Genomic DNA, 24,819 nt, shown 5'->3' with positions numbered 1-24,819 from the left:
TTTTTTTTTTTTTTTTTTTTATGGCAGTTGTGCATAGAAAGCAATGCAGGGTGCTTAGGGACCTCAGAATGAGCAAGATGATAAAGAGCGAACTTGGGGGCATTAATGAAGGTTGCTCCCTGTGGATCTGGGTGCAGATACTAAACTATCCTGGAGGGCCTTTTTTTTTTCTCTTTTTTTTTTTCTCAACAATATATTCTTTGTAATAACCATTTAAGCTTGACTGTTAAAAATGTTCATTTGCAATTTTCATGGCTTATGGATTAAAACATTTGATTTATCTGCATAGTAATTATTTATTCTTTTTTATATGCATAAACTCATGAGATATGAAAAATTGCTGTGCTAGAAATAACTAAAGTCAAGCATTAAAGAGATCAAACAGACAGCTAATGGATTTGAAATGAACTACCATAGCATCCCTTATGGATAGACTTTTTGGAGGTTATTTAAAATGATTAAGCTACAGTTAATTTCTTCTCCAACTGAAGGACTAGGAATTTTATTATTGACTTTAAGATAACCAGTGTTTGGCTTCATTGCCATCATGCCCATCTGCCACCCCAGGTGAAGGTCATGTTTGGACTGCTGGTTGTGCACATTTTCCAAAGATCAACTAGGTGCACCTGGGAATATAACAGGAAAACTATCAATCTTGCAAGAAGTCTTTGTCTGACAGTGGACAAATAGGAGAGGTAGGGCCTGATATTTTGTTATTTCTTTTCCCCATAACCACTTAACGTTGTAACTTAAACTGTCATAAGGTCTTTTGTTTTCTCAAGATTTGTCCATATTTCTTTCTTTAACTGTAAATAATAGCATTTTTTAGGAGATGCTGTGCAGTGCTGTGCAGCTCATCAGTCAGTTTTGGTGTTTATCAGCATCCACTGGGACCAGGGAACAAGGACATACTTATCCTACTATAGCATGTTTATCAATAGGCAGAGTTTGGCTAAAGAGAAATAGGTCATAGAAATTCTTCACGAAAGGCTGTTTGCTTGTTTTGGAGTGGTATAATGAGCTATAACTGAAGTAACACTTTCTAGGAAAAGATTCCACCATTCTTCATCCCTGAGATTTCTCTGATTTTGGGAAAACAGTCTGAAATCTTTCAGATCAAAATTCTGTTTCCAAAATGTCCTTCCCTCTTCTGCCATAGTAAACCTGAAGAGGGGTTTTGAAGGATCGAAAGAGTCCTCGATTATAAGGGAGGAAGAGTCTATGTTGAATTGTAGACTATTTGGTGAAGATCCAAGTGCTTCTACTTCCAACACTACTAAGGGCTAGACATAACAAATTAATACACCTGTGGCATATTGTTTTTTGCTTTCCCTCAGTAGTCTTCACATGGCAATCTGATAGGGACTGTATTATTTTAATGTCTAGTACATGTTAGATGTTCCCCCAAAACATGAGGTCCCTGCCCTAAAGAACTCGGCTCTGATCTAGAAGGAAAGTTAGATGCAATAACTTATTATTAAATGGCTTTGAATTAAATTTAGCAAGAGATGTCAGGGACAGCTAGAAGGGCTGCTACAAATACATCAGCAGCAAAAGGAACACCAGGGAAAATGTGGGCCTGCTGCTGAATGAAGTGGGTGCTTTGGAAGGAAGGTTACAGAGAAGACAGAGTTACTAAGAAGGTGATCAGKAGTAGTCAGCATGGATTCACCAAGGGGAAGTCATGTTGGACTAACTTGATAGTTTTCTACAATGGGATGACTGGTTGGGCTGAATGAGGGGAGAGCCCCAGGTGTTGTCCACCTTGACTTTGGCAAGGCCATTAACACCATCTTGCACCTGCGGAGGCACCACTACAGATTAGGGGTTGACCTGCTGGAAAGCAGCTCTGTGGAGAGGKATTTGGGAGTCCCGGTTGACACCAAGTTACCMATGAGGCAGCAGTGTGCCCTCGTGGGCAAGAAGGCCCTGTCCTTTTGTTTATGGGAATCCAGGTTAGAGATCGTTTCTGCAGTTGCGTTGTTTCTTGTAGTTACTTGAGCTTTTTATGTCTGCTTCTCAGAGGACTGTCTGCCTTCCATAAGATTCATTGTAGTGTAGGTGATTATTTTGGCAATTTCTTTTATCTTTGATAAGGGTTTGCCCTATGAGCAAAGGCTGAGAGAGCTGGGTCTGTTCAGCCTGGAGAAGAGAAGGCTGAGGGGGGACCTSATCAGTGTCTATAAATACCTCAAGGGAGAGAGGGAGGAGGAGGGGGGCAGCCTCTTTTCARTGGTGGACAGTGATAGGACTRGAGGACGTGGCTTCAAACTGAAGCATCGGAAGTTCCACAGGAACTTAAGGAAGCATTTCTTCACTGTGAGGGTGACAAAGCACTGGAACAGGTTGCCCAGAGAGGTTGTGGAGTCTCCTTCTYTGGAGATCTTTAAAACYCGCTTGGATGCAGCCCTGTGCCACGTGCTCTAGGTGACCCTGCGTGAGCAGGGGGGTTGGACTCGATGACCTCTGAGGTCCCTTCCAACCTTGCACATTCTGTGATTCTGTTAATTCTGGGTCTCTCACTGTAATTTCTTTGATTTTTTTTTTTTTTTCCACCAGATACCAATTATGATACAATTTCTTATCAGGCTCGGGGTTACCCCTCAAAATTGCTCTTTACAGACTCTCTGTATTTTCTTCATCTTTTTGTCCTTTGTGCTTCAAAATGTATGTCCTATGTTAATTTTTCATGGAGTTCATCATTCTTCAGGGTCTGTAGATAGTCCATCTTGGTTTCATTGAAAGATTAAAAAAAAAAAAAAGGAAAAATCCTCAGAAGCAGCTTAGCAATRAAGCTACCTCAACTGTCTGCTGTTCTGCTGGAAAGCGTTGCTTACAGTTTCAGAAAAAGGTTGTTAAAAGGTTTTCTCAAGTCTGTTACGCATCTCACTGTTCATCTGATATTTAATTGCTCTGTTTTTTTCATTCAGGCTATCTTCTCTCTCTCTGTGAACTTCATGTAATATAGCACTCACACAGGAGCAGGYAATGGCAGAGGGCTGCTTTAGTCAGTGTTCTGAGTAAGCCTGTGAATAATATAACAGCTGACTCTAGAAGCTCTTAGAGATACTTTTTTCCACAATCTTGAGAATTAAATTTGGCCAGAAAATATGTGATCTGAGGAGAGAAAATAAATATAGGTGAGCTAGAAGTGCCTTTTCCTCACACTGAGAATGAGAAAGTTTTTTCAAATTTGTGAGGTTGTAACAGAATGAAAATAAGTCTCTTGATTTCTCATGGGAATTTACTTTCCAGTTTGGTTAACATTTTGATTTTTTTTCACTCATAGGCAATAGTCTAACTGTGATTTCACTACAGTTTTTGTTGCTTCACTGTTTACTGGAAACAATTCTTTAGGGAAATGGAAATAAAAGAAGATAGAATTGCATAGAGATCAATACAATAGAGTGTGTATTAGGCACGCTGTATCCAGAAATGCAAAAGAAGCATTAATGCCATTTTGAACTCATACAGAATAGGCACAGGCAAAAACAGAGATTCTAAGAATGGTTCATGAAAGACCTTCTTAGGCACTTGGCTGAGCAGAGTGATATCCGAGAAGGCAGGATTGTTTTCYATAATATCACAGGAGAGAGAAATTCCAGGGTGGCAGAAGTTTTATTGAAAATAAAGGATAGTGCAGATTAGAAAGATAACATCTAGCAGATTTCTGATTTTAAGAGCAGCAAGATAAAAAAAAAAAATCCAATTATAAGAGGTGTAGGTAAAAGTCTTTCTCAGTTCTACTATCTTTTCCTCATTTTGATAATTTAAGAATGAAAATAAATAAAATGTTGTCAGAAATAGCAAAAACATGGACTTGATCATCCAGGAAACCCTTTCTACTTCAACTAAGAATTTATATACACTTTCCACCCACTGTTTCCTATACACTTTTCATTCATGGCTCACTGATAACCATTGGAAGGTAGGATAGCAGTGTTTGTAAATCAGTGCAACTGTTCTTGCTGCTCATTGAAGGTAATGGTAAGCTGTGGCAAACCTTCAAGGAATTATCATTAGAAATATGTTTTAGAATTTAGTGCTGTGCTTGTTGTTATTATAGAAGCTGCCAAGTTATCAAATTATCCATAAACCCTCTTTGGAGAGAGAAAAAAAAAAAAAAAAAGGCACGTTAGGTTTGCCTCATGCCTCTCATGTAAACAGTTTTAATGATGGCCAATTTAGGCAGCGATACTTGAAAGTCTGTCCCTGAATATTTGTGTACTCTCTGTGGAGGTTTACACAGGCTGCTACTTCCTACTGCAGTAATTCCTAGGAACTTACTAAAGATGAATCCCATTGTGTTTGTTACAATTAAAGTAACAAGGACTTGGGACAGTGAAGAATTTTCAGTCTAAAACAAGTCCATTATGGGGAAGGAACAGGGTAAGACATTCGGGGAGAATGTGGATTCAGGCTTGTGGTTTTCACAGCAATGCCAAGATTTCTGCCACCTTAAGTAACCTGAAAGATGTTTAATGAGTAGAAGGAGCAAAACCAAAGAGGTCATTTAGCATGTAAAACAAAGTGCAAGACTAGGGGAGTAGGAGYCAAGAGAATGAGCTCAAAAGGGAGGGTACAGCTTAGAGAAGAAAATGGTGAGAGAAAAGTTGGGAAGTAATCAGACCAAGCTGTTGATGCAGAGACCATCCCAGCCCCCTCAAAACAACCAAACACACAGGATTTATCAGCCTGTTTTGTCTTGAGGAAGTAAAGTGGGAAAAGGTTAGTAATAAGGGTAAGAAAGACAGAGTTGTGGTGGTCAGAAGAAAACACGAGAGACATTTGTTATGCTATTTGAATTTTCTCAGAGCAGATCTGAAGCCTTGTGTTTCAGCTGTTACCCCAGATTTGAGACACATACAGACATTGATTTGGCATCCTGAGGGAACAATGTAAAGAGGACGGGGCAAAACTCTTTTGGGTGGTAGCTAGTGACAGGACAAGAGGTAATGGGTACAAATCAAAACATGAGAAGTTCCATCTCCACTTGAGGAAGAACTTTTTCACTGTGAGGGTGACAGAGCTGTGGAACAGGCTGCCCGGGGAGGTTGTGGAGTCTCCTTCTCTGGAGATCTTTAAAACCCGCTTGGATGCAGCCCTGTGCCACGTGCTCTAGGTGTTCCTGCTGGAGCAGGGACGTTGGACATCATCTCTAGAAGTCTCTTCCAACCTCAACCATTCTGTGATTCTGTTTCTGTGATACTTCTTCATCAGTGTAGGTTTTTGTGGGTTTTTGTTTTGTTTTTTAAGAAGGGCATAATTGAAACGCTTCTCTTTGTATTGCCTTTAATTGCTGTGTGTGAGAGGACTGCCTGAAGGGCRGTTGTTACAGCACACGATAAGGTACTGAAAAGTTTTGCAGCATGTTTTAAACATGAAGTGGAAGATGCATCACAATACAACCAAGCTTCTTGTAATGACTGGAACATATCCTAACAATAGCTTAATAAAGTATTTTAAGGAAAGACCTTATATACAAGGCCTTATATACAAGGAACAGATGGTAATTTCCATTTTTGGTCTTTTTCCTTTAAATGGTTTCACACATATCCCCAAGGTCTGTATCTGTAATGCATAAAGAAAGGCATAAAAATAACATTTGTTGTAAAAATCCTGACCTCTGAGTTCTTGTGCCTTTTCAGATATTAAATTCAGACCCAGTGCACTTGAAAATGTGTGATGATTAGTGTCTAAAGTAACTGTTGCTTTCTTTGACATGGAAGTGCCTTTGTCTCTTATTTGAGAACAATTTCTGCATATTTCAAACAAGAAGTTGATCAGTAATACAAGATACATTTGAACACTAAAAAATTTGTTTATCATCAAAATATAGGAATTATTCAATTAAAATAGGGTGCACATTAAAGTTCTGACAGCAAGCGAAGAATGACAAGACTCTAGATATACAGAGTGTGGTGATCTTTATATTGACTAGTAATTGTGAAATGTCAGCTCCCATCAGTCTTTGGGGAGAGTCAAATAGACACTCTACTGATTTGGTTCAAATACTGTCTTTCTGACATCTCAAGTSATCTTATTTGTCAATCTAGAAATATTTATGTTATATTGAATACTAAATGTCTCTAGGTGCTGCATCTTTAGATGATTTTGAAAGCTTTGGTAGCTTTTGACTCTTTTACTCAGACAAAATTGAGGAGCTCAGGGTTGTTGACTGAGGCTGGAATGAGATATTGATGATCAAGTGCTTATTGGATCCTGCAAGACTCAGCTGAAAGATAAATGATTAAGACAACTGTATCTTTCTGAAGCAAAGCTTTTTTCTGCTTCTTGTAAACTCTTATGTGGATGTCACCATTGCAGCTCTTCCACTGGATTACTTTCATGATGGAATAAATTATCAGGAAGTAATATAGGATAGCTGGGCCCATATAGCATAGGTTTTTGTGGGGCTAGTGTATTGGTTCTGTAGTTAAACCAGCCTTCATTAAGTCTGGAGTTAATCTACTCTTAATTTATAGTATTAAGGTGTGTTCTTTTGTTCTCATGAGCCAAAATCATATATCAAAGATGAGTGAATAAGGAGTGGAATATATCATACAGATTTTCACTCTGTAATGTATTTATTTTTAGCATTACAAAATATAGCTATGCTCATTTCTTGTTTGATGTCTTGGCTATTCTGCACAATGCAAGTTTTCCCCTTAACTGGTTTTAATAAACAAAAAGCCATGAGACATACAACTATTCCATAATATATTTCTTTTCTGACCTGCCACAGTAGTAGAGGATTGCTATAGAACTTAAAATATCCACAGCTTGATGGTAATTATAAGTTCTTTCTTTTGAATGCACAAATGTTTGAGTTCACAATCCATTTAAAATTAATCTTCCCTCTTCTTCATTTTAACCACTATGTTCTGCCAAGAATTTCCTTGAGAGGGCATGGGGATGGGGACATGTTTTATTTAAAAGTGAAATAAACAGAATAARTACATGACTGACTGTTTTTGTGATTTATCTTGTTGAAAAAATAAAGATGTAATTGAMGAGTAAATATTACATTAATATTAAATTTAACTTTCCTTTATGGGTTATAGCATTTTATTATCCAAATACACTGCATACTTTATTTTTTTTGAGTCTGATACCAGGTGGAGATAAGGATGTTTATCTTGCAGAATCTTACCACTTTCTCTAATGGAAATGTATTGATAAGTTGTGCTGTAATTCCACTTTTTTTGGGGGASACTCCTCTGAACGCAGCAGGCAAGTTTGCTCTGCATGTTTTTGAGATGGTGATTACACCCTATCTAGGAGGATATTTCCTAATTCCTTAGAGAAACAAGAGCTGGAGCCGTGGCTGGCTCCTTCTTTTGAGGAGCCAAGGTAGAAGATGGGCTTGGCCAAAATGACAGCTAATGAGAGGATCTGAAGAGGAACAAATGTGGTGGGAGTGCTTTGATGAGAGCTTGAAGGCACATGGCAAAAGCCTCAGTTAGAAGAACTAGTCTGGAAAGACCCTGAGACATAATAGAGAAGGAGCTGGTACCCTATGAGGAATCATCCTCGTCCAGGTCAGAGGCTTATGTACTGGCTTCTGTGTGGGTTTCTGAGCTAAGAAAAGTAAAGAGGCCACAAGAAAGTATGTTTAAGTATCACCCTAGTTTAGGGGAAGAACTTGAGTAGAACTGTCCCTTCCTCATAGCAACCTTATGACAAAGATATCCTTTGTCTATCTTTCATTTGTCTCATATAAATTGTTGGGGAATTTTCATATTATATTTCTTCTCTGTAATGGTGAGTAAACACAGATGTCATGGAGACCTTAAAGTACATTAGAGTTGGACTTTCACTGATGTTTGACTATGGATTGACACAAACCATTATGAATAATGTTCTTCAGGTACTTGTTTTAATATGATATGAATATTTAACTTTGAAAAGAACTTGCCTTATATACTTCTGTAATYATTTCAACTGAACTTCTTGACACAGAGCTGTAAATATTTGCTGATAACCTTAAGTATATTGAAGGGACACACATATAGCATWTGCCTATTTTAACTGTCCTGGTCCTCTTTCTACTCTAATTAACCTAGATGCTAAAATAGGACTGGCTGTGTTTCCTTCTGAGGAAAAAAAAAATGTTGTGAGATCAGAAATGAACATTCTTGCTCTCTGACAAAAGGACTGTCAAAGATGAAGGAGAATGCTTTGACTGGGACAGAATTTGCTTGGAAATACTAAATGCCAGTCATGTAGTTGAGCTCAGAAAAATCTTATTATTGAGGTCAAAGTCTATTCTTTGCTAGAAATTAAATATCATTATGCTGCTCACCATATTTCTGTTCACTTAGAGGAGCTTGAATCTCAGTTGTGACCCTGGTCCACCTCTATAACTTTGCAAAAATCATTTAACTTTCATTTAGGTTTCTGTATCTATGTTGAGGTAGGGTTGAGAATATTCAGCTATACAGTAGCCTGTACTGGCATTAATAAGATGAAATACATCAGGCATCAGGAAGTCTCGGAAGGGAAGGCATCTCATTCAATAAGTGTAAGGTTATCTACTAATGATTTTGAACATGGGGAAAGTCAATTTTAACCATCATGTTACATTTGTTAAATTTTGCTTTGTTGATATGCCATTATGGGAGAATAGGTTATGCAACCATTTCTGATCTTCCTTGAGGTCTGTGAATGACCTTCTCTCCTGGAAGCTTTTGTTATATCAGTTTTTAAAATGCACTTTGTGGGTTATATTGGAACAAAAATGACAGCAAAGTTTAGCTTTTGTTGATGAAATTTGGGCCTTTGCAGACTCTTGCAAACCCAAACTTCTGCACAAGAAACTCTTCTTAACTTTTGCTGGGTTTTTGCTATTGTGYCTGAAGTAGAGGGAACACTATGAAGGCAAAATGACTTAGTTTAGAAACTTGGTTAGAATTCTTTAATTTTTTGAGCTTGGCTAAGTTATTGATGGGCAGAGTAGGTTTATTATTAAAGGAGAGTGTGTGAACTCTAAAGACAACAACAACAAAAGAGTAGGAATTACATCTGTTCTGAAGAGCAGTTTAACTTGGAACACATTCAGTAGTCAAACCAAATTATAAAATGGCAGGAGATTCACAGTTAAATCGCTAGTTTAGCTGTAACATGGTGGCCTGCTGCRTGGTACACAGAGTGAAAAGTGGACACTGATCTTCCTTGTCAACAGCAAGTTAAGCCCAACAAAGACAGAAAAAGCTTCCTTACTAAGAGGTGCCTTGTTCCTGGTCAAGGCCCATGTAATAGGGGGAGGAGTTTCACGTAACCTAACACATATCCACTGTTGCCCTCATTAAATAGGTAAATAGTTTTAACCTATGCAATAAGAGGGAAAAGAATTTTTGTGTGCATTTTGATGGTATCTGTACTGCCTAACATGCCTGCAGAGTGCTGAGTTGTGTCTGTAGCTGTTTCAGAATTGCACTTTAAAGCGTAAGATTTGCAGAGAGCACAGACCTGGAAGACAGGTTGCTGCAGGAATCTGCCCGGATGGCGTTCTGTGGTGGAGATGGCCGAGTTCTGCCTTCCCCGCTGTGTTATCAGCATTATCAGTGTTATCAGAAAGCTGTGTGGCTGGTATTGGGGTAGTGCTCTCCTTGAACCTGTGCCTAGTGGTGTACTGCAGGCAGCCCAAGTGGCTTCTGTCTAGCTTCCAGCTGCCTCTAGAGGCTGCCTATAGAGGGAGCCTGCAAATAYGGACTGGGTATGTAGTCTTCACATTCTCCCCCTCTTTTGGGACTAAATAACTCCGTCAAGTCAGTGACAGGAGGCAGGTATGTTAYTGTTTGGCTAGATCAGAACCCTAACTTAAAAAATAGTGTATATAGCTTCTCGAACTTGGAGATTTTGGAGCTCTTCAAAGGCAGAGCAATCTACTCTAGGTGACCCCACTTGGAGCAAGGAGGATGGACTAGATGATGTCTAGAGGGGCCTACCTGCCAAACATTTKGGTAGATTTCAGCCTGCCAAAGACAGAGAGAGGAAGAGTGGAAGTTGTGTGTGCTTTTCAGGGAGCCTATAATACAGTGCAGCCCGTAGGAAACACCTCTACAAGACACTGGAAATGACCTTGAGGGATTCGATCCTCCCAGGTTGTTCTTGGGCTCTCACACATTTGTTCACATTAATTCCCCTAGAAGAGTGTGTATGTGAGGCAATATCCTAATGTTACATTTCCATTACATCTTTAAGGGAATAATATATACTTTTAAATTATTGCTGTATCAGAACCATACTTGTTGGATTAGTTTTGGAATAAGAGTTTGACATGAAGAATGTTTTTGGAGAATATTCAACATAATCTTTCTGTATCGACAGTTGATTGGTTGGGCATCAGAAGAGACTCAGAAGGACCTGGATTAATTTCTTGTCTTTGCCACCTTGTTTGKTTTTTTTTTCGGACAAATCGATATTCTTCTGTTTTTTGGGTTGTGTTTGCCCTTGTAGAAACTGCTTATTTTCTTGTGCCTCAGTCTCTCATTCCRTATAGAGTAGATGGCCATCCTTTAAAATAACTGTGGGAATGTGAAAACTACTGTTTATATTGGGGCTTTTAGCAATGTTAATTATAAAGAAAGAAATGGATTAGACTATCAGGAGACCTGACGAAAGTTTTATTGTGTTACATATCTGTATTAGATGCTGCGGAAATACGTCTAAAACCTTGAGAGTTAGAATAAGTAGGTTTATTTTTAAAAGTATGACAGTCAGTGGAATTATATTATAATAGCATTTAATTTTTATATCACTAGTTGCTTATGAAAAGTTTAACAAGGTAGTTAAAATGTTTTAGAATAAAATTTACTTGAAGACGTAAAATCAAGGTTTTTTTTAAACATTTTTAACATTTTACAATTTACTAGTATTCTGGTACTGTAGTATAGAAGTAAGTAAGTTGAATGCTAGATGGTAAACTAGCAGGTCCCAGTTATGCTGTGGAGAACCTGGTTAGCAGTTGTGTAACAATATCAATGTCATTTTATCTTTTTTAGGAAATTAAATTGTTAAATAAGTTCTATGGTGAAAGGCAGAGCTATGCCTTTTTTTTTTTTAGGCCAGACAGGAAAGAATGTAATATCTACTACAGATTCTTACTAGGTTTTTCTTCAGTATTAATGAATGCCAAACTCAACTCTTTCAGTAGGTTAACTTCAAAAACCTGCACAATGATGTTAATAAGCATAGAAGCAGGCTGGAAATATGCGATGTACTTGGATATGATGAAAGCAAGAATTATCTGAATCTCTAGATAGAGCTGTGTGTGTTTTGTTGCTGTTTTTTTCCCCCTAAATCCAATTTGTATGATTCACAGTAATTAGGGGCTTAAATCTGGACTCACATTGTACAAGTTAACTTGTCAATGAAATTTTCACCTGTTTACCTAAACACAGAATTGATAGACTTGTTTGACTTGAGGTTTTCTTTAAGCTCCTTTAGTGAGTGCAGAGAGGAGCTTTAGCTGCTGCAGCTTACAGAAATGAAGCAGTGAGGCAGTWTGCGGAACAATCCATGTTTTCCCTGAAATAGGGAACTGTATACTGCGACAATCGCTTACCATCCTGGAGGCATGTGAATGTATGCTATTTGGATGTGTTTTGAACAATATAGAAAATAAGATGAAGGAGCTTTTCAGAAAGAACAGAACTCAAAAAGAAAAGAAYTTTGCCTCATTGCTGGATCCCACTCTGAGCTTTGTGCAGGTAAACAGGAGTAGAGAAATTAGGTACCCTGGAGCACTTGGAAACAGAAAATTGATTCCATGTAGGGATTGCAGCATAGTGAAACATCAGCAGAAAAGTTTTAAGAAAGTGGCAGGAGTTGTGTTCTGCCACAGTGTGTATGGGGATGCTKGGGGGTAGGAGGGGAGGAGAGGAAAAAATTAAGGACAAGGGTGACATAAAGAAGAGACTGTCTCATTTCCTCCCATCCTCACCTTAAGGACTGACCCCTYGTTTACTGCGTTGTAAGATGTAAGCTTTTCTGTTTTCAGCTAATGGTGCAGAGCTCCAAAAGTTTCATCTGTTTTCCTGCATTCACAGTGCTTCCTTTCTGCTTTTTGTTGTTTTGGGAAGTGCAGAACATGGCAACTGGCAACTTCGGAGTGAGTTGCAGGGTGACTGAATGCCGAGAGCCTCAGGGAGCAGATTGGGAACCACAGACCCCAAAGATAACACTCTCTACCATTTGGGACATTTTTTTTTTCCTGAAGAAAAGTGTTGTTGTTAAGTGGTTATTTTTTTTTTCCTTATTTATTCTCAGGGTTGCTCTTGTGGAAAATATTCCTGAAGGGATCAACTATTCAGACAGTGCACCATCCCATTTGTCTCTTTTCCAAGGCTGGATGAATTTGCTTAATATGGCTGAAAAGTCTGTTGACATAGTGTCTTCCCAGTGGGACCTCAATCACAGTCATCCATCAGCATGCCAGGTATGTTCTAGCTTAAGACAAGGAGGGGTGAAGTTTAACCATATTTTGTTTGCTTTGTTTTTCTGCTATTCTATAGAGCTATAGTCCTTTTTCATAGCAGACCTGTTTGTTTGAATAGTCTAAAAAACACATTGCATTATCTTGTAAGGTTTTTCCTGCTAAGTCATGGCKTACTGGACTAGGGACTACATCAAACAAATATATTCATATCACTTTCATATTAACAAAGGGTGTATTGTATAATCTTAGGAAGTTTGCAAAATTGTTTCTGTATTAGCGTATCCATAACCTGGAAATAACCTTAAATCTAAATACTTATTTTCTAATTTGTGCAACGAGTCAGATAAAAGAGCATCATGTGGATTAATCCGATACTCAAATAAATGAAAAGAATAGCATAATGCCAGATGGTTTTCCATACCTTTTTGAAAATGAACCTTGGGGATGCTCAAGACTTCTTCAGTTAAATGCAGTAGGGAATAAAAAAAAAAGAAAATTGCCTACGAGGTAGGTACATTTGTTGCGATAATGCTGTGGCAACTAATGTTTTGTTCTTAGAGGTAGTGCTGCTAGAAATGTGGTAGGGGCAAGTTTTTTCTTAGAATCACCCTGTCATATTAAGGTATTGCAGAACAGACAAAATGAGAGTATCCTTCCTTTCCACTGCATGAGTTTTTGGCCAGAAGAAAGGCAGCTTAGCAAGCATGAAATGGGTTAAAATGACAACTAGATAACAAAGGAATCTGCTATACTCTACCACGCACTTATCACTTTCCTATTTCTGTTGACGCTGTGCAGTGAAAGTACCTTTTGCTACATGATAGACAATGGCTGGTACCCAGAGCAATCAAAGATGGCCTGTATTTTTGGTAATGAATGGCATTTTACTTATTCCAAAAGAGCCTGTAGCCTAGTTAAAGGGCTTACATTCACTTTTCTTCAGAATAAGCCTGCCACCTTAAAGTGTCCATTTAAGTGAGTGAAAACCTGATGTGAGYAACCAAATGGAAAATGTAGTGCAAACCTTTCAGAATGCTTATAAATATTGGAATATAGTTTGTGAATTTTTTTTCAGTATCAAAATATTGAGATTTTTCACAATGTAATTATGTAGCGAAGCTTTATTTAAATTCATTGCCTAAGAAATTTAAAATCCATGTTCTGTCATTCAAGCAGATGAATTCAAAGAGATAGTGTCTTAGATGTTCCCAGGATATGCATGAGTTAGTATGTGCTTGAATCTTTTAAAAAAAGTTTTCATCAGAAAAAATTTAACATGTCATTTGTTTCAAAACCAGCAGAGCCTAACAAATCCCAAACAGAGCAAAAATAGCAAACTAGAAATTGGGATTTCAGTAGTTAAGCATCAAAGGTATTCACTGTACCACATTCTCATGCAAAGTAAAGCTATAAGGCAGTGCTAAATGAATGTCAGAGCAGGAAAAGGAAGAAAAACCTAAGAAGAGGATTTTCCCCTTTGTCTTCAAAAGTGAAGTTTAAGATGTGAATGAAATGTATTTTTCATAATMTTCTAGTCTGGTTATCTCTTTCTGCCTGTCAGTGGTTTTACGAAAGTAATTGCTTCTGTTGAAGGTCATCAATGTGCTAACGTTTTCTCAGTTATACAGCAGTGTGGGCTGAGCAGCTGATAGATCTTTCTATCAAGCTTTTCTATTCATCCTAAAAAAACTATGCTGTTAATTGGCCAGTCTAATCACCAAAGAAATTGTCAAAAATGCTACATTTCTTAGAAATCCCTGCCCTGGAGGATGTATGCGTAGCTTAGCATATGAAAAAGAGAGGAAGAAAAGGGGCATATTGTATTGATTTTTCTCCATTTCCATCTTCCTTCTAAAATGAAAGATGAATGCCCACAAATAGGAAAAGTATTAGGGAAGGTGATGGGGAGAGATGCAAAAACTTAGGTCCTGTGRTGCATAATGATAAGTTTTACTTACTCTTGTGTCAGAAACAGAGGAGATTTTTATTTTCCACAGGGATATTTCTGTATAATTAGCAATGTGCTTTTTGTGGATAGTGAAGGCATACTCCAAAGCAAACTTCTTGACAAGAGCACTGTAACAGATGTGGATTTTGAAAGGGAATAGATGAGTAGATGAGACTGCTTTTTTCTTATTTGGTTTAATTATATTTTATGTGAGTGTGTGTATATATACACACATGCATATATATATATGTATACACACACACACCATACACATGTATGTAAGATGTGATTTAACATATATGTAAATATACAGATTTTTTTTTTCTTTCGATATATATCAACTTCTGGAAGTTACTGCTAGATTTTTCTTTGTTTTTGTTGTGGCAAGATTATCTCGCCTTCTTGACAGATGCCTCTTCGTGTGTTGTTGTTGTTATTGTTCTAAATAAGCAGTAATTTCAGACTGAGCTGTCCAGGTCACAACTGCTGTGCTCAGGTGTCTGAATTCACAAGGCTGCTGAATTGGAGCCTTCAAATGCAAACGCACGATGCTGTCATCTTTCATCCTGGCCCAGTCTGTGTTCCTTCCCCAGCTTCAGAGGCCAAATGAACGTGTATGTGTGTGGTGAAATACTGTATACGGTTCTGCACACATACTTTTGTCACTGAGCACAGGAAGCACATGTTCCAGCACCTTTGTGTTGTCAGCTATGCATTTTTCAAGACAGCACAGGAGATGTCTTTGGATCGTAAGGCAGGTTTGGAGACGCTTGCAGAATGCAAGTGTGTGACTATCTGTGGCAATCTAATGTTTAGAGATATCACAGGATAACAGAAAGTAAGTTTTTGGAGATGGCTTATCTTCCCATTAGAAGGAAGGGTGAAGTGAGCCCAAGATAACACCAATTTCGATATTTTTCACAATTGATTTCCTCTAGCTCATTCTACTCCCTGAATTAGTTGGAGGAGAATATTGATCCTATGTTTGCCAATCAAGATATGTGATGATTTTGTGATGCTTSGGATAATTTAAAACCTGTATTCACAGGCAATCGTTGTCTTCATTGTTTAACTTGCATCTTAGAAATTTTTAAGAATGACATTTAATAGTTCCAACAAGCTGGTCCTCACAAATTTGATTTTATGTAGTAAGGATTAATCCCATCATAGTTTACTGGTATTGCACTCATAGTTTACTGGTATTGCAATAGGTATGCAGTTCTGCCTGCATGGGTATTTAGATGACCCTAAGATCGATAGTCAGAGGGTGGATCTGGCTGCACTTTTTTACAATGCTGAAATGAAAAGTAGGTGGTTCTGACTTTGACTCTCTGTTTACCTGTTGGGCAGCTCCCAAATGACTTGATGGGAGAAGTCTCCTCCCTCTCCACCTGAAATGAGTCAAGTGCAGTCTTGTAATGCAGTTTCTGAAGGTGAGAGTTTTGTGTTGCTTTCAGATGTGTGTCACTGAAGGACCTTAGTTGGCTGGTTTAGAAGAAGAAATGTTAGTGCAGGGTTTAGGTACCTTTCTTTGAAAATGATTTTAAATCATAAATAAGTACAAGGAAGGCAAGAACATCTTCCAGTCTAATTATGTGAAGCAGAAAGCAGCTGCAAAGATGGTCATCTCTTTTCTATAAGCTCATSCTTACACAAACACCTCTCTCCAAATGATGGCATTCCTCAGAGGCAGCTGGTAGAGAACAAGATATAGAAAAAAAGCCTTTTTTTGAACTCTGAGATGCCAAAAATTGACACTCGCTCCCTTTTCATTACATAGTTAGCTAAAAGTATGTGAAGAGAGCATTTGAGTTTTTCTGTTCTTCATTAAATAGCAAAGCTAAATTTAGGACTCAGTGATTTATTTGCTATTTGCTTCTGCCTGTATTCTGTGTTTTTTAGTGATATTTTAAAGATACTCCCAAAGATGTGACCGTAGCACAACTTTAGAAAATATTGGTAGAGTTATATAGAATAAGTTTAGAAGAAAACTCTAGAAGTAAGTTTTTTCTTTCCACAGAAACAAAACTGCTAAACATTGAATAAACCTTAGGAACCCAAGTTATTACACGGCACAATAGTTGGGCTACTTCAATAAAGAAAACATTTTTGTGTTCATGTCTCCTCCATTTTATATTTACTCAGGAGCACATCCTGCAAGGGGAAATCTGCCAGACCTAGTGGGCAGACTGACTCCGCAAAAAAAAATTGTTTTTGCGGAGACAGTTTCAGGCCTTTTTTAATAATAAGAATGTTTATTTATTTTAAAGCACCAGTTTGCTGTAGTATGTACAGTTGAGACTGATGTTTCAGATGTATGCTAATTTAAAGAGAAAGCTTCCAGGTGAATGTCAGCTCACTCACTTTACATATCTGCTTTACCTTCTGCTTTATTATTTTCATTTTTTTTTTTTTTTTTAAATGCTCCTGTGAACGAGCAGGAGAGTATTTTATGGGGATAGGCAGATACCCAGTTTGTTAAAATGCAGCTGGTGTAGGTGTGCAGGCCGAGCGCGTGCTGCTGATTGCCAACACCGTCACGTAGGGCAGGGTGGCTGGGTAGGGCCTCGCAAAGGCACCGTGCTCTGAATGACAGCACGGGGCTGCCTGTTCGGCAGGCGCATTTCAAACGTGCTGACAGCAGTGACAAAACTCYTGAGACCTTCTCCCAGCTCTTTTTTTTCTTTTTTCTTCTTTTTTTTCCTCCTTTCCTCCTTTCATAGAACAAACTGGTAAAATTACAAGTAAACATGTCAGGAAGTATAGAAACTGAACCTCAAATTAATATTAATGGACAAAAAGGCAGTGTACTCCAATGAGGGAAGAATACTTAATACTTTCTYTTAGTACTGTGCATGCAGATTTTTTTTAAAGCAAAATTTATGTTGCTTGGAAGAGGGAATTCCTTATAATTCTGGTACTGGGTGGTGATTTTGCTATACCTTTCTAAATATATCATCACAGTGTCTGCCTTTCTGCTCTTAAGCAGCTTGTGAGGGTTACAGAATCACTACTTTTATATTCTTTAAATGTTTTATCAATTTGAGGTTTCACCACCTAGGAGCACAGGTAACATATTTAGGCAAAAACAAAATAAAAAAGTTATTGCAGGCGCACTGTTTCTGATGTGCCCAACAGGAAAAGAGATGTATTATCAGAAATGTTCTTTTTACGTGAGCCAGAGGCCCCACTCCAAATAGGCTATTGAYCCATAACATGGCCCATTGATTTGGTAGTATGGCCTGTTAGGGACAGCCGGGTGGCCTATCAACAGTGCTGTGTTGGACACAAGATTAGGTAAAACTCAGCATGTCTTGTTGTTTTTGGCAATATAAAATAATCAAACTAGAATCAGTACAGAAATTTCAAGCTTATTTAGGAAGGGATGCTAATAGAAATAACCTACCAAAGATTTTGTAAATCATAGRTAAATATATTCTTGTGCAGGTAGGAGTGGCAGTAATATCCAAAARTGATTACTTTGGAGAAAACTGTAAAGAGTCATCCCCAAAACAGTTTATTAATCATCTTTATATATGTGCTTTATAAGCATTTCGTTAATAGACTAGTTAATGCATTAGGATTTAATTCATATTGATTATTCAAATAATTTCTCATCATCAGCCATCCGTATTTTTTCTATATTTATTTTTATGTGCTTCAGCTTTCTGTTATGTTTCTACTCAAAACCGGGCTTGACAAATAACTTAGGCAAAGCCAAGGTGCCTTTGTTTTTCTTTCTGCTTAGTAAATTAAATTGRCACATAGAGCCTGAGTTGCAGTTCCTACATGGATTATTGCATGGCAGCCTAGTCCCTAATTAGTCCCTAATTTTCCCTGATTTCATTTCTGCCAAAATGAAACTAAGGCAGCTCAACAGCTAATGGCCTCTTCAGTAGGACACTGCGTGAGTAGTTGCCTGCAATCCAGCTCGTGGGGAGCCTGTTGTCAGATTGGAGGTGAAAGAGAAGAGCTGAGGGCTGATTGAATCGCTGGGCTGGATGTGCCATGGGCCAACCTGGTGGCTGTGGGTCYTCTGCTCAGCTAGAGTCTAGCACCGCTTTCAGGGCACCCGAAAGGTGCCTCCTGGATTGAGATGGAGCTGCTACATAACCCTTTATGCAGTGTCTGTTCTTTCCATCCATGTTAGCTAATTGTAATTTAAAAAAAAAAAAAAAAAAAAAAAAAAAAAAAAGTGAAAATTAACATTTTTTTTCCTGCGTTCTGTTTGAACACAAGAAAAATGCACTCTTCTTGACTTGCCCCAGCCTGAAGGAGGGCTTGGGCCATGAGAGTTAGTCAGTGGGTAGATGATGGACTTCTGCATAGATACAAGACACAGAGTGCAGTTGCCTTGTCGATTGCCTCTTCCCTTGGCYATGGCAGAAGTGTGTTGTCTGTGAGGTCTCTGTGCATCCTGGGATGAGCCGTGAACTGGACGGTGAGCTTGCGCCAGCAAGCAGTCATGCATATCAAAAGTAAAACATAAACAATAATTCTGTTTCCATTGCAGTCTCCAGCTGCTCTGTAATTCCAGGAAATCTGGTTTGTAAAAGGCCAGATAATTTTTTATTTGGTCATGTACACTTGAATATCAGACTTGAGGCTGTCTTGAATAGTGAGCCATAAGAAACGGGTCTGTGCTGCCTGTGAGGGAAGAGCTGCTTTTGGAGGGGGATACCCGAGCAGCCAGAGGTGAACACAGGACCTGGGGTGTCTTTTCCCTGCTGTTCCTCCTGGAGTTGTGCTAGTCAGTGCTACATAAGCACCCCTTGGCTTTAGAACCGTATTTAAGCTGCCTAAAGAAACACTGAAAGCAGTTCGTGTCTGCCTTGGAGTAAAGCTACGCGATGCCACAGAACAGGAAGAGCCCTTCAAGGTTTTAATGGCAGCAACTTGTGCAGGGAACTGCCTACCATTGTTCCATGGGAAATTTAGTTTTCTACCTGCTTATGTTTTAAAGTTCATGTAYCTATTGCATTTTTTTATTTGCTTTTAGCTTTACATGATAGGTTTTACCTTTAAGTCAGCATCAGCATTATACTGAATCCCTAGCATGGTGTCTATAAAGGGCAGAGCCTTTGTCAGCTGGTTGAAGCCAGAGGTTTTGTGTATTCTGGCACCAGTTGCAACTGGTATCTACTGCARTATAAATAACAGTGGTAGGGAAACGGTCTCCAACTCTGCAGTTGAAGTAAAGCTGGTTTATACTTGGCATTATGTATTTAAATGCCTCTAATCAAACATTTTTATTTGACTTAAAATACTGTACTGTGTCTAAAGAGTCAAAACCTGTTATGCGATCAGAGGTCCTATTCCTTTTCTTTATTTCATGGATTTGGAGAAATTAGAGCGAATTTTACATATTGTTCATATGAAACAAATGCCTCAATTGATCTGTGGTTTAATATGCCTCTTGTTCGATATAAGATCTCTGTCATGTTATGTGTTAGCATTAGGGCCTAAATGATAAAGTTATAACAGTGTAGAAAGAAAATGCACATGACATATATGTAAATTATTATTTTTCTTGGTGGTATAATTTTCTATTGGAAGGAATCAGAATGATGTAAAAAAAAATTACAAAATATGTACAACGAAGTCTTTTTCCTTACCCATTTTGTCACAATTTAAAAAAGAAACACAAGAAAAACAAAACCCCAAACAAGTATTTAAAAGAAAGGTAGTGTAGAAATATGTTTATGTAGCATAACAAAATACTTCAACACTTCATTCTCAGTACCGCCTATCATGAATGTAATTGCCCAACCTGGGAAAGTTTGACTTTCCTTTCTCCAGGAAATACTGTTTGAGTTGCAAACCTTTCATCACATTTAGGAACTTAGTTGTTGCAATATATTTGTCTGTTCTAATGTGATGTTTTAGTTTATTGAATGTGCTGCTTGAACAGTTCTGTGTCTCACAAACTCTGCTTTCCTTYAATGTTCTTCCCAGGGCCAACGTCTTTTTGAAAAATTGCTAGAACTGGCATCCCGAAATATTGAGATAAAATTAGTGAGTGATAAACTACCCATGGAATCAAAGGTATTAAACGACTTGAAAACAAAGGGTAAGACCAAGGTCTTTATGTTGTTATGTCATTGACTGCTATGTTACCTTCCTGTTGCTTAAAATGCAGACTCRGGTGATGTGTAAAACACAAACTGTTGTTTTAAAAACACACGCTATTGATTCAGTAGTGTGGCCATATAATTCTTCAGCTTTCTTTGGCTCAGAATTTGCAAACCAAGTGAAGCTCTCTATCATTGCAGTTAGAGTAAATGCTGGCAATTTAAGATTGGTAAAAGGGTGATGCAGTGATTTGATGTTTAAACACATTGAAACTACGCTAATGGTAGGTAATACAACCTAAAAGACTGCTATTATGCTGTCTAACAAGACAGTTTCCACTTTTGAGGAACTGCAAAATAAAATAAAGCAATGTATCAACAGTATTGATGATAAAGCAGTAGAAAAACTGCCTAAGTTTTCAGCGCCGTGTGTATTTCTCCAGGTTTCTGCCAATGTTTGTGCTTTCGTAACCCTTGTTTCAAAGGTTAAAATTCCTAACCAGAGAGGTTACACTTGGATTCTACATGACTAAATAGACATTACATAAAGATGTTTCTCAAACAAAAAGAGAATTCAAAAACTGTTAAAAGAATGTCTTATAAGTTTTAATAATCTTTTATTAAATAATATTTTCTATATRATAGAATTATGATCTTCAGGGTAGGATGTATATTTAAATGGAAAAAAGAACCTGCAAATTTTAATGGCAATCATGTCTAACATAGATTGATCTAGTATATGTCACAATTCAATCTCAAAAGAATAAATCAAAGCAGTTGCTTTTGCAACTAGTATGCAGCAGTATCCTAATATGGAATATACGTTCATGGTGATGAATAAGGAATACTTTTTTTCTGACCAAAAAAAAAAAAAAAGAAAAAAAAGAAAAAAAAGAAAAGATCTTTTAGTTCCTTGTACTCTGTTGACTATGTAAGTAAAAAAAAGTTATTGATGGAGTTCCTGATCCCTTAAATAAATCATCTTTTCATCAAGGGTGACATGTTATTACAGTGAAGTAGCTGCTGATGCTGCCTCTTCCAGGACTTCCATTATTTATATTACCTATCCAAAAGTCATATTGCTTCTTTGATAAGCAGTGGCATTGCAGCTTTGTAAAACATCTATAAAATAAAGAGTTGTCTTCTGATGTGCTGAAAAAGTATATTTTATTATCAAAATCAGTGAAGTTATCTTTATGAACAGTAGTCTCTTTACCCAGTTCACAGAGTTGTGATTCTCATGTCTTAAATTCCCCCTGGTCAGAAAAGGTTAGAGGTAGTGTCTATACATTTATATTTACATATCAGGCAATAAATATTTTGTATGTCATTTATTGAGTGTACACAATACCAGAAACTGCACACTTCMTAAAAGGGGTGAGTAAAAAATCATAGCTAGAAAACAGACCCATATTCATTCAATTCTGTTGGAATTAATCAGACCTCTGAGTCTTTTTTTGAACTAATAAGCAAAAATAAGGCTTCTACAGTTTTATTAGCTTCAGTTTTCCTTATGTCTCATTCAGATTTCTGAAAAGGGAAGTTTTAGGGTACTCAAATGAAGATATCRATACATTTGTAATTATAGGTACCATGGCGTAATAATGCCCTTTTTCAAAGACCAATGTTTAAACTTCTTGCATTTCTCATCATGAAGGGTTTCTGCCTCATTTGGTTTATTTTTTATAAATTTTAATATTAGAATTGTCTTGATTATGTGGCTCATTTCCAACTCTGTTTCAAGTCTTTTGGTTGTGTTACGGTTTGTTTCTTGTTTTTGTCTCCAGGAAAGCTAGATAAATAYTTACTTCTACATTTCTGAAATGAATAATTTTAACTTGCCATTTTCAATTAACATGTCAGATAGTCTCTTATGCTGAAATGAGTGCATAAATAGCTAAATTGTGGTTTGTCTGACACTGTATGCCCAGTTTATGTCAAATAGAAGTGAACCTGATCTGCTATCTTAAAAAAGAAAACTAAAAAAAAAAAAAAAATGTAGCTCAATTTCAATTAATAAATGCACAATAAAGGGAAAATATAACTGGGTTAGACTTTTTTTTCCATATCACCAGGAAAAAAGTTATTATTACCTACTATTGTTGTCTTAGCTGATGACAGATACTTTAATATCCTTTGCTGTTGCTATCCAAAAAATAGGTCTCTTGAAATTATTAAGACYCTGCTTGTGAGGCTCCAACAGCTGCATCCTTAGAAACTGATTCTTGAAACAGAACTGTGCATTTTCTTTTGGACCTGTATATTCTAATTTATGGATAGACTTTGTTTTTTCTCCCTGAACTATTCAGATGTATCTTAGTAAGTATGCTGAATGTTTTTTCTATGAGAAGTGTTGCTTTTGTGGGAAAAGAAAGCAGAAATATATCAGCAGTTCAGCCAAGCTTTGAAGCTTGCTCAAGCTGAAAAACTAGAACAATTTTCACTAAATGACCCAAACTCTCACTTGTGGTGTGGCCTGAACTAGGCAGAGGAGRGCTTACACATTACTCTGTAGTTCACTTGCTAATAAACTGAGCAGACTGCTCCTAAGCAGCATTTCTTCTTGGAGCTTGAGCCACGGTCAGTCATATGGAGGGGGTCAGGGCCAGTTGTGCAGATTGTGGGCTCTAGGAGCTTCTCATGCYCCTTAATCTTTGTCCACCTTGCTGGGTAAGTGTAGCCCAACGTCTTATTTCCRAGGTAAATGACTTGCAAAGCCAGATTGTCTCCAGGTAAGGGGCTGTCCTAGCCAACTCAAGAGGTGATAGCTCCAGCACAGAGGAGAAGGAAGAGCCTTGCTTTTCTTGTCACTGGACTGCATGATTGGCGCTCCTGTGCTGTGCCCGTGTGCCATGTGGGCTGGTGCCTAGGGTTGGGATGAGGCGTAATTCAGGTATGAGCTCCAGGATAAATCCATTGATGTACTGCCTGGGAGCCTCTGAGGCTGCTGCAGCCAGGGCTTCCCACACATCTAGAGCTTCACAGTTCATGGGCACTTACCTTCTCTGCATCCTCATGTGATGCATCTCCCCTATTTTAGTAGCCTAGGTAAAAGTGACAGTGGAAATACTGTGGCATGGCCTATATGTGGTTACTTGAAGGAGCAGTAACTAAAATTGATTGACTGTATGGTCTCCACCAGTGTTTTTGTGCACTAGGAATCATGATAGATAACAGCACAGCTACATCTCAGCACAAATTTTGAAGAGTACTTGTACCAGCCAGATTATACAAGCACATACTTCATTTTTCCTAGACGGGCATGTGTGGAGCCCCGTTGCCTCTCCTCAATTCTGAACTGCTATAGAAGGCTGCTGCCACAAGACCTTTCCAAAACTGGGCTATATTTTCTCAGTCCTCCCTACATATTCCTCCCTAGCTCCATGGTGCTCTCTCCTGATAAACAAGAGGAGAAAACTGAAATCTGTTTTCAGATGATGGGACCAGATAAAGCACATTTATATGGGCAGGAGAGCAGAAGTGAACTGATATTGGCTAAAATAAAACGGATGATTAACTTACAGGTGCAATGTTAGTACAAATATTTGACCTAGCCATGAATCTGTGGGTTGCTCAGGCACTGTTTATGCCTGTTTTATCATGTCCTTTCTATCCTGATTGGAGCCAGCTGTGAAGCATGGAAAGGAGTCTAAAGGAGCCTAGTGACTGCAGCATGGAGTATGACTTGATTTAGTGCTCTAAGATACAGCACACGTAGTGCTGTAGTGATGATGGGAGCCTCTGGGTGCTGTGATAATGTGTGTTGTCTAATAATTATTGCACCATGGAGGATAATTTGGTAGCAGACCTAAACATTTTGAGATTAGGAAATAATAGTCTCAAAATGTGTACTTATGATCCAGTCTTTAATTACAATATTAGATGCTGTATTTTGCATAGAATAGCTGACTGCTACTTGCCTTAACCTTACCACATGAGRTAACTGCAAGTTTCTGTCCATTGTATTGAATGAGAACATAATCAAATGTTTAATGCCTGAGGCAGATCAAGCTCATTCAAAGGATATTATTTCTGTGGACAATGGGTACTATCCTATCTTCATATTTAGTGTATGTCTCCAGGCATCCACTGCACCTCTGTCAGATCCCGCTCTGAATGCAGAACGATTAATTTCCTCATGGACTCCTCTATGATGCTTCTCACGGTGGTATCTGAGTGCTCTGTAAATACAATACTAATGAATTTCTCTTTACAACATCATTGTTAGGTGAGGTAGGTTGCTGTTCTCTGTCTCTGAGAAACGACTAGCAATTATTAATTCCAGCACAGGCAGCATAAAATGCACTGGAACATTTGTTTCACTGAAGTATATTTATAAGTTTAAAAAAAAAAAAAAG

At 37.9% G+C, this 24,819-nt stretch overlaps 1 protein-coding gene across 2 annotated transcripts in view; it reads left to right on the top strand.

Moving 5' to 3' along the window:
* Nucleotides 1–24,819, top strand: part of PLD5 (phospholipase D family member 5) — a 170,174-nt gene that overhangs the window by 85,647 nt on the left and 59,708 nt on the right. For both annotated transcript variants that reach the window (XM_026041086.1, XM_026041087.1), the window contains exons 3-4: nucleotides 12,274–12,442; nucleotides 20,346–20,460. In XM_026041086.1, the coding sequence (XP_025896871.1) occupies nucleotides 12,274–12,442; nucleotides 20,346–20,460 (284 nt within the window). The remainder of the gene's footprint in view (nucleotides 1–12,273; nucleotides 12,443–20,345; nucleotides 20,461–24,819) is intronic.

This window comes from Nothoprocta perdicaria, unplaced genomic scaffold (genome assembly GCF_003342845.1).
Source record: "Nothoprocta perdicaria isolate Ctin4 unplaced genomic scaffold, notPer1 scaffold_278, whole genome shotgun sequence".
Taxonomy (NCBI): domain Eukaryota; kingdom Metazoa; phylum Chordata; class Aves; order Tinamiformes; family Tinamidae; genus Nothoprocta; species Nothoprocta perdicaria.
Note: the sequence above shows the minus strand (reverse complement) of the source record. Positions and strands in the feature narration are given on the sequence as shown.